Source organism: Sinocyclocheilus rhinocerous, unplaced genomic scaffold, assembly GCF_001515625.1.
Source record: "Sinocyclocheilus rhinocerous isolate Xijiao unplaced genomic scaffold, SAMN03320098_v1.1 scaffold362, whole genome shotgun sequence".
In the NCBI taxonomy this organism is placed as follows: Eukaryota; Metazoa; Chordata; class Actinopteri; order Cypriniformes; family Cyprinidae; genus Sinocyclocheilus; species Sinocyclocheilus rhinocerous.
In genome coordinates, this window is record NW_015639507.1 from 56,865 (window position 1) to 71,119 (window position 14,255).

A 14,255-nucleotide genomic window follows, 5' to 3' on the forward strand; every position below is an offset into this window, starting at 1 on the left:
AAAAAAAAAAAAATAAAATAAAATAAAATAATATATATATATATATATATATATATAGACAAAAAGCACACACTATGAAGTATATACTTCATTTGTCCACTAGAGGACAGTAATGTAGAAATGGAGGCTTATGCTTTGTCACGCTATTAAAAGGCCAGTTTATCCTGAAATATATATTCTGTCATCATTTACTCACCCTCCTGGGGTGTATAAACAACAAGGACGGAAAAAGTTTAGCATGCCAACAGAGCACCTTAAAAGTAGTCCATTCTATTTATTCAATATATTCCAAGTCTTCTGATTACATTTGATAGGTTTGTGAGCCAAACAGAGTTTAGTTTTAAGGTAAATAAGGACAGAATTTTAATCTTTGGTTATCACTTCACTGTGTTTGCTGATGGTCTAGACAAGTCAGGCCCTACCTTTGATCAACAAGATGTTTGGACGTTCACCAAAGTTTTTTTTTTACCCACTGTAAAGCATGTACTGTATTTCTTATAAATAAACAGAAAATTCCCCATGGGAAAGTCAATGCAATTACTACACAAACATACACAACATCAGAGGATGCAGCTGTGTGGGCTCATGGGTATTCCAGTCTTGAAGCTGTTGAGTTTATTTGGGCAAAATGTTTTGAACCTGAGGGTTTACACACCGGTGAGGAGTTAAAGCACGGTTAGTTAAGCCACAGCAATCAACGTGCCCTCAGCAGCATGGTGAGGCATTTCTCACTGTGGTGAAAGAGTTTCCATTCTGGTGGCTGACCGGCTCACCTTCAGTGACACAGACCTGAAGAGCTCAAGCGGGAATGTGTGTGTCCAATCATAATCATAATCATACTCCAACACGCAGATAAAGAGAAAAATTAGTTCCTCACTTTGCCATTCAAACAAATCTAACACAAATAATATATGCATATAAACACATATATAAACGGATACATAAACACACACATTACATTTTCTATTCTTATTAATGTTTTCATTAATTCTTTAGTCAATTTTAAGTTTTGATTTTAATCTTGACTTTCATATGTCTGATTACATATATAGAACATATATAATTTATATGTATATATAATATTAATTTATTGGTTTATATATATGTGTGTGTGTGTGTGTGTGTGTGTGTATCTTTTGTTGGTTTTGATTGCTTCTATTGTCCTCATTTGTAAGTCATTTGGATAAAAGCGTCTGCTAAATGACAATGTAAATATATATATATATAGGTGAAGATGCTGGATGTGGAAGTCCTGGGCTGGTGTGGTTACACGTGGTCTGCGGTTGTGAGGCCGGTTGGATGTACTGCCAAATTCTCTGAAATGCCTTTGGAGACGGCTTATGGTAGAGAAATGAACATACAATTCACGGGCAACAGCTCTGGTGGACATTCATTGGCATCAGCATGCCAATTGCACGCTCCCTCAAAACTTGCGACATCTGTGGCATTGTGCTGTGTGATAAAACTGCACATTTTAGAGTGGCCTTTTATTGTGGCCAGCCTAAGGCACACCTGTGCAATAATCATGCTGTCTAATCAGCATCTTGATATGCCACACCTGTGAGGTGGATGGATTATCTCGGCAAAGGAGAAGTGCTCACTAACACAAATTTAGACAGATTTGTGAACAATATTTGAGAGAAATAGGCCTTTTGTGTACATAGAAAAAGTGTTAGATCTTTGAGTTCAGCTCATGAAAAATGGGGGCAAAAACAAGTGTTGCGTTTATAATTTTGTTCAGTGTATATATATATATATATATATATATAATCATTATGCCAATTATTGGAATTAATTGCATATAATTAATATATAAGATATATCTAAATAAACTTGCCTTGCCAAAAGTGTTCCTCTCTTGTGTGCTATGAGCTTTCTGACTTGTGAAGCTGGCATTGTGTTCAAATAGTTGACAGTGTTGACAGTGGTCCCACAGATAAAGATGTCATTCTAGGCAAATATCACCAGTAATTGCCAGAACACCAATAAAGTGTCAAGATATAGATGGCTACATTTAGCCAATACTAGAAAGCTGATTTTACGTGCAGAATAAGGAAGGGTGTTACAGCTCCACTGGACATACACAGATAGACTCTGTTCACAGTCAATTACCAGCAATCTCTTCTACTCCACTACCCCGCTCCATCTGCAATCTAATACTGTCAACACCAGGTGTTCAAGCACAACTACAGCCCACATCGAACAAAAACACCCTCACCCTCACAGAGCAGGTGCTGATGGATGTCCTCTTCTGTTGAAGAACACAGGCTGCAAACCGTTAGCAGAAAAACAAAAACCTCCAAAGTACCTGATGTAAAATAGGATGACCACACATGACCATTTTCAGTTTTTCTGTGTGTCCCCGTTTAACAGCATGTTCAAAACACCCTGCAAATAACCTGCTAATCAACCAGAAAACTGTAAAAAAAAAAAAAAAAGAAAAAAAAAAGGAAATAAATAGAAAAATAAATAAATGAAAAATAATAAGCCCAAATAAAAATCTTAATAAAAATAAATAAAAATGTGATAAAAAAAACTTTTTGAACTTTGAATCAATAGGTGATAGATCCATTTCCAAATGAAAAAGCATAAAAACCATTTAAAAAGTAGTAATCACTGTATACAGTATATTCACCGTTTTAGAAAACATACAATTAGAAGTTTTAGTTTAGTTTTAGCATTTAGTTTTATCATTTGTTCTCATTTATTTTAGCAGTGTGTTTTTGTAAAGTCATGATTTTATTAATCTGTCCGCTATTTGCAATGGTGCAAATGGTGCAAAATTGAATTGAAATTAAAACCAGTTAGGGTCAGTCTGACCCACAAGCATAATAATAATTCATAATTATAATAACAGTTTATGGAACCCACAGCAATTAAAAAACAAAAACATCCAAAAATGTGATGTCTCCGTTTTTTAATTTAAATTCTTTGAACTAAGAAATGTTCCCAGTTTCTATTTCTCAAATCTGATCACCTTAATGTAAAAATAATAAATCTTAATTAACACTGGGACAAGAGAGATTAAAGGCAACATTTGGAGTTTTGGGTCCGTCAAGTTTCCAAATCTGGAACTAGTGGACAAAATCAATAATTTGTTGTTGTATTAAATACAACATATCAAAGCCAGACATACACTACAGGTCAAAAGTTTGAGATCAGTAAGACTTGTAATGTTTTTTAAAGAAGTCTCTTCTGCTCATCAAGGCTGCATATATTTGATCAAAAATACAGAAAAAAACAGTAATCTTGCAAAATGTTATTACAATATAAAATAATGGTTTCTATTTTAATATCCTTTACACTGTTTCACCACTAAAGCATCCGGCGGGACATGACCTCCCAGATGACATCCACCTCCTCAGCGACAAACCACTCGTCAGTCACCCCGGACACTTTCAAAAACCACTCCTGACAACAAAGATGACAAAGCTGCTTCTTTAGGCGACAGAAATGGTAGACCCTCGGGTTTTAAATGGCCGTGCTATTAAAATTATTTATATAATTAATGTCGAATGGCCATTATTATTTGCCAGCATGGACAACGGCTGTTTCGGGTCAGTATGTCTCTTTAAACAAGTCCGAGTACTATGGAGCATTACTTCCTCAAGACGTCTTTCCAAAGGGCTCCAGACAGACTGCCTCAGAAAGCCTCTTGTAAAAAGTCTTCCCACATATACAGAACCTCACTGTTTCACCACTAAAGCATCCGGCGGGACATGACCTCCCAGATGACATCCACCTCCTCAGCGACAAACCACTCGTCAGTCACCCCGGACACTTTCAAAAACCACTCCTGACAACAAAGATGACAAAGCTGCTTCTTTAGGCGACAGAAATGGTAGACCCTCATGCACTCACGTGCGAGCGAGTGCTTGTGAAGCATTGCAAACAATCTTGTCGGTTTAATTACAAAACTGCTAAGTTCTCACCTCATTGCTGAGAAATATATGTAGCTTTTAGCTGTTGTATTTTCAAAATTCACGGGGCGGGGGTTGAAAACCAGCTCCTGCATGTGCAATTTCTTACTATAAAAAGTTTCCATCTCAATAAAATGCGAGCGCATACAGCACGCCGGCATTAAAACGCCATTAAAAATCTTTATGAGCAAACGTGTCGCCCTCGCATTGGGAGTTCTGTGGAGAATCGGATATGTGTGTTTAGACGTAGGTCGGATGTCCAGATATCAGATGTGTATCCGATTAAAATCCACATTTGGAAGTGGCTCAGATCGGATGCAAAAAAATCGGATCTCGTGCGGGTTTTTGTGTTTACACGTGTGCAACAAATTCCGATCGGTGTCAGATGTGAGCGAAAGATCGGATTTTTTGTGCCAGTGTAAACGCAGCCTTAGATTACTTTTGACCTAAAATATATTCCATTCTTTGTTATCAAAGAATGACAACAGAGCAAAGAGCAAAACACCTTTCTGGAGGCACTCCAACAATCTTTATTTACAGCTTTTGACAGTGTACTGTGTATTTTTAAGTGCATTTCTGTGGTTGTATATGAGGCATATTGGGTTGAATTTGATCAGCGACAGTAAGCAATGTAAAACAACATCTAATTTTTCAATAGATATGAATGGGAAAAATTCAAGATGGCGACTGCAAAAATAGAAGTCCTGCTTTTCAGTTAAAAGAGCCAATCCTCTTTGATTGAGACACTGCCTGTTTTTAATTCTACAATGAATATGTAGCAGCATCTGAGCTACAGAAGCAAATTTTATGATACCAAACACATAATTATAATCACGGATCTAAATACGAAAGAACATCAGCATGCAATATCAGATATTTATACAAATAATTCAAAGATACTGCCATTATTTTCAACTGTAACAGTGAGCAACCACTTAGAGCATCACTTACATTTACTTCAGAAAACATAAGAATCTAGTTTGATCTGTTTTCCCAGGTTTATCTGTCATGTTTTGAGCAAACACACCTCATCCTCTTTCTCTCGCCTCCTGGCCTCCTCCGCACACCTCTGGAGCTCCTCCTGGATCATCTGTGCATATCTGCAGTCATCCTCCTCCCTGTAAACGAGACAGACAGTTTAATTTAATTTCAAATATTTATAATATATGCTTTTTGCTTTCCTCTTTTGTGTCAATTGCAATGTTTCAAAAAAATAAGAAATTTTTTTTTTTCCAGCAAGGATGCCTTAAATTGATTAAAAGTGACGGTAAAGATTTTATAATGCAACAAAAGATTCTATTTCAAATAAACGCTGTTCTTTTGAACTTTCTATTCATCTAAGAATACAAAAAAAAACGGATCCCAGTTTCAACAAAAACAACTGTTTTCAACATTAATAATAAGAAATGTTTCTTAAGCAAATCAGCATATTAGAATGATTTCTGAAGGATCATGTGACACTGAAGACTGGAGTAATGATGCTGAAAATTCAGCTTTGCATCACAGGAATAAATTATATTTTAAAATGTATTCAAATAGAAAACACATATTGTAAATTGTAATAAAATTTCACAATATTACTGCCTTTACTGTATTTTTGATCAAATACATGCAGCCCTGGTGAGCATAAACCTTAAAAAAAAAAAAAGTAAACAAGTTCATACACCATATAAGTGGTGCAAATCAGTGGAAAAATCTAACTTTACTGAAGCATGCCATGCTGACTTTACTCGCAAGCACCAAACATTTTTTCCTGTGAATTTTCATCTTACGCCACACAATATACAAACAAATCAAGTTATACAACACGAATGAGTCAACGCATCTGTTTCCACAAAGTAATTTGAATATCCTAAATGTCTGTGGATTTTCCATGTTGCTGTCCGAGTAATTCGGGACATGTGTCGAGGCCTGACGAATGCTTACAGCTGCCGCAGGTCCTGACGGAGATTCATTCGTTGTTCCTCTTCCTCCTGCAGCCTCCGGGCCAAGCGAACATCGTTCTGCACCGCCTGGTTCTTCTGGATGTTGGTGCTGTAGAACTGCTCAACTGACACGATAAAGATGAATCCGGTCTATTTTAACCCAGTAAAAAGGAAGGATGAGCGAGATTACAGGAAGAAGATGTTTATACTCACATTCCTGCTCCTGAATATTGTGAGCCAACGCGCCGTCCTCTAACACAGAGAAACATTGGCACACTGTGGGAAAACCACAAAAATACAGACAAAAGTGTTAAAAATAAAATATTAAAGGCTACATTATAGTGATTTTAACACATTTAAAGGGTGTTGTTAGCAAAAAGCAGAGTTGGTGCAAAGCAGTGTTCGAAATCTCTTTAAAGGGGTCCTATTATGCTTTTTCAATTTTTCAACTTTAGTTAGTCAGGGATTTGTGATGATATCACAAATATCGACGAATGGGACGAGACCTGGCTGAGCTGCACTAGAGAAGGCAACGAGTGCTATCACTATGTCGGAGACACGCTAGCTTTCCCAAGGCAGACGAACTTAGAGTGGTTACAATCATCCGGGTTTAAATCGCGCTCAAAATGATTTGATTTTGACGTTATATTTACACTGAAACTGGCAGGCGGCTATGGTAAGGGGCGTGACATTTCCCGAACAGGCGCCTGTAAACGTTTACTGTAAAATTACTGTAAAACGGGACAGCAGCAGCAATGTAAAATATACTAATGATCAATCCATTTATTTTAATAATACTCACAATAAAAATCTCTCATGAAGCAAAATGGTTCATTAGCTGAATTTGGTCTAATTGGTGCAATATTGATTTAAATTAATTCTACATCATATGTGTCACTTTCAGGTATTTTACAGTTTCAGATCAGATTTTTAAAGCTGGAAATATCCATTTTATGAAGTGAATTATAATTTCGCCCACATTTTAACAAGAAGTGACGCTACTAAAAAGTTGTGGCATTTTACTATATATATATCATGGTAAAATTACTGTAAACGTTTACTGTAAAATTACTGTAAAACGGGACAGCAGCAGCAATGTAAAATATACTAATGATCAATCCATTTATTTTAATAATACTCACAATAAAAATCTCTCATGAAGCAAAATGGTTCATTAGCTGAATTTGGTCTAATTGGTGCAATATCGATTTAAATTAATTCTACATCACATTTGTCACTTTCAGGTATTTTACAGTTTCAGATCAGATTTTTAAAGCTGGAAATATCCATTTTATGAAGTGAATTATAATTTCGCCCACATTTTAACAAGAAGTGACGCTACTAAAAAGTTGTGGCATTTTACTATATATATATATATATATTATATAAATAAAAATGTTGAATAAAAACGAATAAAAATGACAAATGCACATAAAATTACTAAAACTTTAAAATTAAAATTAACTGAAAATACAAAAATAAAAGGTAATTCAATATATTAATAAACACTACGATAGTATATAAATAATGGATTATGGCAGCGGTAATGAACAAAATGATCAAATGATGGAGAAGAGCATTAGAACCTGGCAGAAAGCCCATCGCCAATACCAACCCTAATGTGGTACAATTGAGCACACTTTTGCCATTTTAAAAATCTGATTTGGGTGTCAGGATTGCAGAACTGGCCTACAAAATGGGAAATTGTGCAAATTATGTTCAGCACTATTTTTTAGGGGGGGTCTGGGGGTGTATTTATGCAATTCTTTACCTAATTTGCAGAATTCTTGCTAGACAGCTGTGCAAATAAACAACGAGAATCGAGAAAGAGTTATCAATCTGTCAATCCTTTCCATGTCCAAATAAACAATACCATCGGCGTTTGCTATTCATTCTCTAGGACGGTTTATGTTTGGGCCAATCTCTGTCTCTGCTCTGCTAATAATGCCACACTGGGGCCCAAACAGGAAAACTACTGCCAAGCCAACTGGGTCAACAACTTTAACACAATGGCTCAGAGGAAAAGCACGTTATTCCCAATAAGCTTACAGAGGTGTCAGTGAGATTGGCCAAAACTGCAGCTCACTCAAATGCCATTTCTGACAGGAGTCTATTGAACAACCATTAAACAATATCGACCTGAAGAAAGACCTTCAAGCTAACACACTGTCACACAAAAGACTGCTGAAGGTCAAATACACCCTACTGATTAAATATATGCAGCTAAGGTTCTCTCAAAGCTATGAACAAACATTCTTCCAGTAACATTAATAGAACATTTGTTGACTGGTTATTACTTGATTCCAAACATTCAGAGAACATTCAAAAGTAACGTTCCCATAATGTTTGCAAAATGAAGAAATGGAACGTTTCGTTAACTCCTTTTCCATCATTTATGAGACAGCACATCTATTGACAGAATTTTCTGGCTTTCCGTGTTTTCACTGTTATATGGTAGGAGGTGCTATTACACATCTTCTGAAAGAGTACTGAATCTCCGGATCAATCTTATTTGTAAGCAGATGCATATGTAAAATAACACGATCAGCAAACATTAAACAGCATATAAATCAAAACTGCCCAATGTTACCAAATGAAATGATGATCCAGGAAGTGGTGCAGGACTGTGCAAGCTTTGTGGGGGTTGATGGAAGCGATTTTGATCATTGCTCTGAACCCCATCTGGACGTAGACTTGAACAAAAAAGCTATTTTCTCATCTTTTTGTTCAAAATTATTATTTTTTTTTTTAAGAAACGTACCCACATTCAAGGTTGATAAAAAAAATTAATTACTTTAAAAAAAAATGCAAGCAGCTATCTTTTTTTTTTTTTTTTTTTTAAAGTGGAGGTTCTGTTTTTTCTTTTGGCATTGCATGTTCAGACATTCATACAATGCAGCAAAAAAAATGTTTTCAAAAACTGAATGTGTTGAGTGTTCAGAGCACTTCCAGAGATATTTTCATAACTTAATGGTAACATCTAAAAATATTCTTAGAACATATGTTTTTTACTGGCTACTTGATTCAGAACGTTCAGAGAACATTCAAAAGTAACATTCATGTTTGCAAAATCAAATGGAATGTTCCCTTAATGTTTTGAACATTCAGAGAACTTTGTAACTAAATGGGAATGTTCTTAGAATATATTTTTGTTAGCTGGGCATATAAAACAACAACCCTCCCTCTCCCTCTCTGTCTCATGCTCTCTTTAAGTAAGTGTGGAAAACTCAGTGAGCTAATAAAACCTCATGAAGTATCGCACAAGCATGTTAAACAGCCGAGTCATAAAAGCTGACTCTCCATTATAAATGACAGGTCGTCTAATTACAGATCTGTCAGTGCTGTAGGAAATTTTAAAGACACATTAAATGCTTACAAGGAGTCATATTACAATATAACAGATTTGTATTGTAACAAACAATCAGACATATGCAATTTTATATAACCATTTTAGACAACTACTATTTAAAAAAAATACTATTCTCAAGTTTTTCTGCAATGGATTTTACCGTTTTCCAAGATGCGCCTGCGTCCGTGTGTCAAACTCCGTCTACTGTCATGAAGCACATACACATGTGCGTGTGAGCTCATCCTATGTGGTAAAGCTCAGTCTGTTGTGCTCTTCTGTTAGTAAACAGCACTGGTGCCCGAGTAGATGGATTTTAAAAAAGGGTTAGGGAAAAAAACCCTGCCGGCACCTCCACCCTCATCCGAGATGGAAAAGCTGACATGGGCCCTCTCAGGACAGAAGCCTGTTTCATAAAGGTTGGCATACTCACAGTTAAACTAAATGCCATGAAAAGGGTGTTTTATGCATAACAAGAGTGAGTGTTATGCACCTTAAAATTAGAACCAGTCTTGAACCAGAAATAGTGACATGCGATTCCTGAAACCAAAGGAAACAGCTTTGATGCATTTGAATGCAGACATGTGAACATGAATGATCGACTCGAATACACTAGATTTCCCACAGCTTTGACTTTGAGGGAAAAAGTAACGATAGCTTTGAAAATAACACTGCTTTTGAATTCTAAAAAGACATCAAGGATTTAAAGCAACCTAAACTAAAATGCTGTCATTAGTTACACATACAGTAAATACTCAAGAGGTTCCAAAGCTAAAGGATTTTCTGTCTTTTGTGGAACAAAAAAGCAGGCTGTAAAACTCTTAAAAGCACCAGTAAATATCATTAAAGTGGTCCATACACTAACATTCATAAGTTTGTGGTTGGTAAGATTTTTTAATGTTTTGAAGTATCTTATGCTCACCAAGGCTGCACCTATTTGATCAAAAATAGGCATACTCACAGTTAAACTAAATACCATGAAAAGGGTGTTTTATGCATAACAAGAGTGAGTGTTATGCACCTTAAAATTAGAACCGGTCTTGAACCAGAAATAGTGACGTGCGATTCCTGAAACCAAAGGAAACAGCTTTGATGCATTTGAATGCAGAATGCATTCAAAATGCATGAATGATCGACTCGAATACACTAGATTTCCCACAGCTTTGACTTTGAGGGAAAAAGTAACGATAGCTTTGAAAATAACACTGCTTTTGAATTCTAAAAAGACATCAAGGATTTAAAGCAACCTAAACTAAAATGCTGTCATTAGTTACACATACAGTAAATACTCAAGTGGTTCCAAAGCTAAAGGATTTTCTGTCTTTTGTGGAACAAAAAAGCAGGCTGTAAAACTCTTAAAAGCACCAGTAAATATCATTAAAGTGGTCCATACACTAACATTCATAAGTTTGTGGTTGGTAAGATTTTTTAATGTTTTGAAGTATCTTATGCTCACCAAGGCTGCACCTATTTGATCAAAAATACTGTAAAACCAGTAATATTGTGAAATATTATTACAATTTAAATTTACTGTTTTCTGTTTGAATAGATTATAAAATGTAATTTTACTCCAGTCTTCAATGTAACATGAAACAAAACACTGCTTCCAGAGAAAATAGTCCTCTATCCATTTCAGTGAAAAAGTCGTCTTGTCTGAATCAGGAGAGAAATATGCACAGATCAAGCAGTGGTTACAAACCAAAATAGTCCAAAATAGTTGATAAACAAATATGTGGGTGGATTTTGATGTGAGAGGACAACAGGGGATGGACTTTTTCACTGGAGGAACCATTATTATGGATTATGGACTCGTATTTTAGCCAGAAGTGACGGTTTAGTTCAAACGCATTTATGATGGATTTGTTTTTTTTTTATAAACACACAGATTTTCACTTCATAACATGTTGACTGATGGACTGGAGTGGTGTGGATTGCTTGTGGATTATTGTGATGTTTTTATCAACTGTTTGGACTCTCATTCTGACGGCACCCATTCACTGCAGAGCATCCATTGGTGACCAAGTCAAGGAATGACACATTTCTCCAAATCTGATGAAGAAACAAACTCATCTGGGATGGCCTGAGGGTGAGTAAATTTTCAAAAAATTTTAATTTTTGGGTGCACTTTTCCTTTAAAGAGACCAAGGACAATGAAGGGTGGTTAAGGGTGCATTTGTGGAAATAAGACAGTGGTCTTTTGCATTCGTTTGACCCGCCTCAGCTGAGCGAAGTAGTGTTGTTTTTGGCGGCCTGTTTTAATTTTAGTTTTAGTCTAGTCTTTGTGTGAAACTGTCATTTTAGTTTTTATTAGTTTTAGTCACGTTCATACTCTTTTTAATCTCGTCAAGTTTTAGTCAACTAAAAGTCTGAGCATTTTAGTCTAGTTTTAGTCGACGAAAACTGATGACATTTAGTCTAGTTTTAGTCAATGAAAATTGTATTTTAGTTATCTTATTATATTATTGTTACCTTATAGACTCAAGAATACATCCATTCCAGACACGGAAGACGCTCTGATTTGAATTTACAACATTTATTTTACCAACCAAACATGTTAGAAGTACACACACATAAATTTAAATAAAGACGAACCCCGGCTGGCCGGCCATCGGTCCCTTTCTCTGTGTCAGACTTTGTTTGGTTTTCGTCTTCTAAATCAGTGTTTCCCAACCTTTCTTTAGTCGCGGCACCCTTTGGAAATTTTAACAAATTTGTGGCACCCTACAAAATTAATTTTGTCACAATATTTGAATTTCTAACTTCGATATGATAATTCGAAAAGTATAGATATTCGGTACAACAGGGAAGAACTGCAGAATATAATGTCATACAGATATTTTTAATATTATAAAAAGAAATGTGTCTATCAATGGTGGCAATCAGTAGGCTAATTTCTAATGAAGAGACCAATTTATATGACAGATTTTAATGTAGGCTTTCATAGTTTTTATTTTGTAAACCACATTTAGTCTCGTTTTTATTCGTCAACGATATTGCATTATACATTTAATTATAGTCATCGTCACATGACCAGCATTTTCGTCTCGTCTCGTTTTCGTCACGTAATAAAGGTTCGTTGACGACGATATTTAGTCATAATTTTCGTTGACGAAAGCAACACTAGAGCGGAGGCCCCCGAGCCAAATAGATGGTGCTATTCAGAGACAGAGAACCAGATAAAAGACAGTAATCGGGACCCCTGCATGAAACTATCATGCTTTTACCCCTCATCTTTTCCTGCACGCCGCTCTTCTCTCTCAATCTCTCGCTTTCTCCTGCAGTTCTTTGTCTATATTTGGCACGAGAAGCAGAAGCTATTAATATCCGGCAGTGAAGTTAAAGGGGGGGGGGTTTGGTTGGTCATGCATGAACTCAAAGAAATAGATCAGAAGCTCTGCTCCAAAACCCAGTGAGTGCATATGATGCCTTAAAGGGGTCATATGATGTTGCTAAAAAGAACATTATTTTGTGTATTTGGTGTAATGAAATGTTTATGCGGTTTAAGGTTCAAAAAACACATTATTTTCCACATACTGTACATTATTATTTCTCCTATATTCCCCGCCTTTCCAAAGAGAAAGGAAAAATTGAAATCGCATCATATGACCCCTTTAAAATGCATTATGAGTAAGCAGCTCGATGGGTAGGTTTTTATAAAGTGTCCAGTTTCACACGCAGAAGACAGTCTGTCTGCTTTCCAGGTACAACTACAGCCGAGCATCAGTTTATATGAACAATCCAAACAGTACTTCCTTGTTCCTCATGCGTTCTTCTTGTTGACAGATTTGTGATGTAACCTCATCTAAACCACCATTTTGGGTCTCCTAAAGAACCTTTCAGTGAACAGTTCTTAAAAGAACCATTTTATTTTTTCTGTGTGAAGAACATTCTAATAATCTAAAGAACCTCTAGTTTTAAGAGAATGTCTTTGTGTGCTGTCCATCTAAATTCTCCTGCACTTGAACTCTTCACACCCCTTTCCTGCCTCCAGCTTTAGGCCAAAACGGGAGAAGATTGGAATCTCGACCCAAATCCTGTTTAAGAAACAGGAATGGCGGAAAGCTCTTGAGCTCATCCAGGGCAGATAAGAGCACGAGTGTGCGGACGGTCTCCAGCTCTTATCTGCCCCACACAACGCTCGCTTGCTGTCCTGAGCTCACATCACATTCCTGAATGCTGATCTCATCTCCTACAAAACACAGCAGCAGCCCTGCCAAACAACATCTAAGACAACACAACTCACCCGGAAAACCTGCACAGGAATATTAACCAGGTGCTGATCAAGCATTCAACAAGTTTTTACCCAGAGGATTTGCTTTGAATGCTTTTTCTTTCAGAAAACTGATAGATTATGGATAATTATACGTACGTTTGGTGGAAATAAATACAAATGCAGTTGTTTCCTGCATGCAGTAACAGGGATGAAGAACGCTTATAAAAAATTTGGTACATTTTCCTTTTTTTTTTTATAAAGTATATTTATATGATGCATTTACCCAGTGTTATTTCAGCATTATTTATATACAATTCAGTGTTATTTTAACATTACTGATATACTATTATAGCTTTTGTTAAACTTTTTTTTTCGTTTTCAATGTAATTTTGTTGTTTTTGTCATTTTAATTTTTTTCAATTGTTTATCATTTTAGCTTCTTTTTAAAACTATGTCTATTTAGTTTTAGTTTTTAATTTATTTACTTTTAGTTACTTTAGTTTCATTTACAGCTTAAATGATTTTTTAAATAATTTTATTTTATTTCATTTAATGTTTATTTTATTTCAATTAATGAAAAAATTAATCAATACTGTTATAGTATTGATTAATATTTTTATTTTTATATTTTCAGATTTAATTTCAATTTTAGATTAAGTTTTAGTGATTTTGTTGTGTGCCTTTTTCTTGTTGTGTGCATTTTTCAGTTTTTGGTTTAAGCTTACAGGCTTTAAAATATATTTTTATTAAGCTTTAAGTTTTTTTTTTTACACGTTTTAGATTCAGTAATTTTAAAAATTATACTTTCAGTATAGTTTCACTTATTTAAATACAACTTAGATTTATTTAAA

The 14,255-nt window shown here is 35.5% G+C and overlaps 1 protein-coding gene across 3 annotated transcripts in view; it reads right to left on the reverse strand.

Moving 5' to 3' along the window:
- The window catches only part of LOC107751234 (coiled-coil domain-containing protein 50-like), a 22,221-nt gene that overhangs the window by 5,610 nt on the left and 2,356 nt on the right, over positions 1-14,255 (reverse strand). For all 3 annotated transcript variants that reach the window (XM_016566902.1, XM_016566901.1, XM_016566900.1), the window contains exons 3-5: positions 6,059-6,121; positions 5,847-5,970; positions 4,948-5,038 (exon numbers count right to left, since the gene is read on the reverse strand). In XM_016566902.1, the coding sequence (XP_016422388.1) occupies positions 4,948-5,038; positions 5,847-5,970; positions 6,059-6,121 (278 nt within the window). The remainder of the gene's footprint in view (positions 1-4,947; positions 5,039-5,846; positions 5,971-6,058; positions 6,122-14,255) is intronic.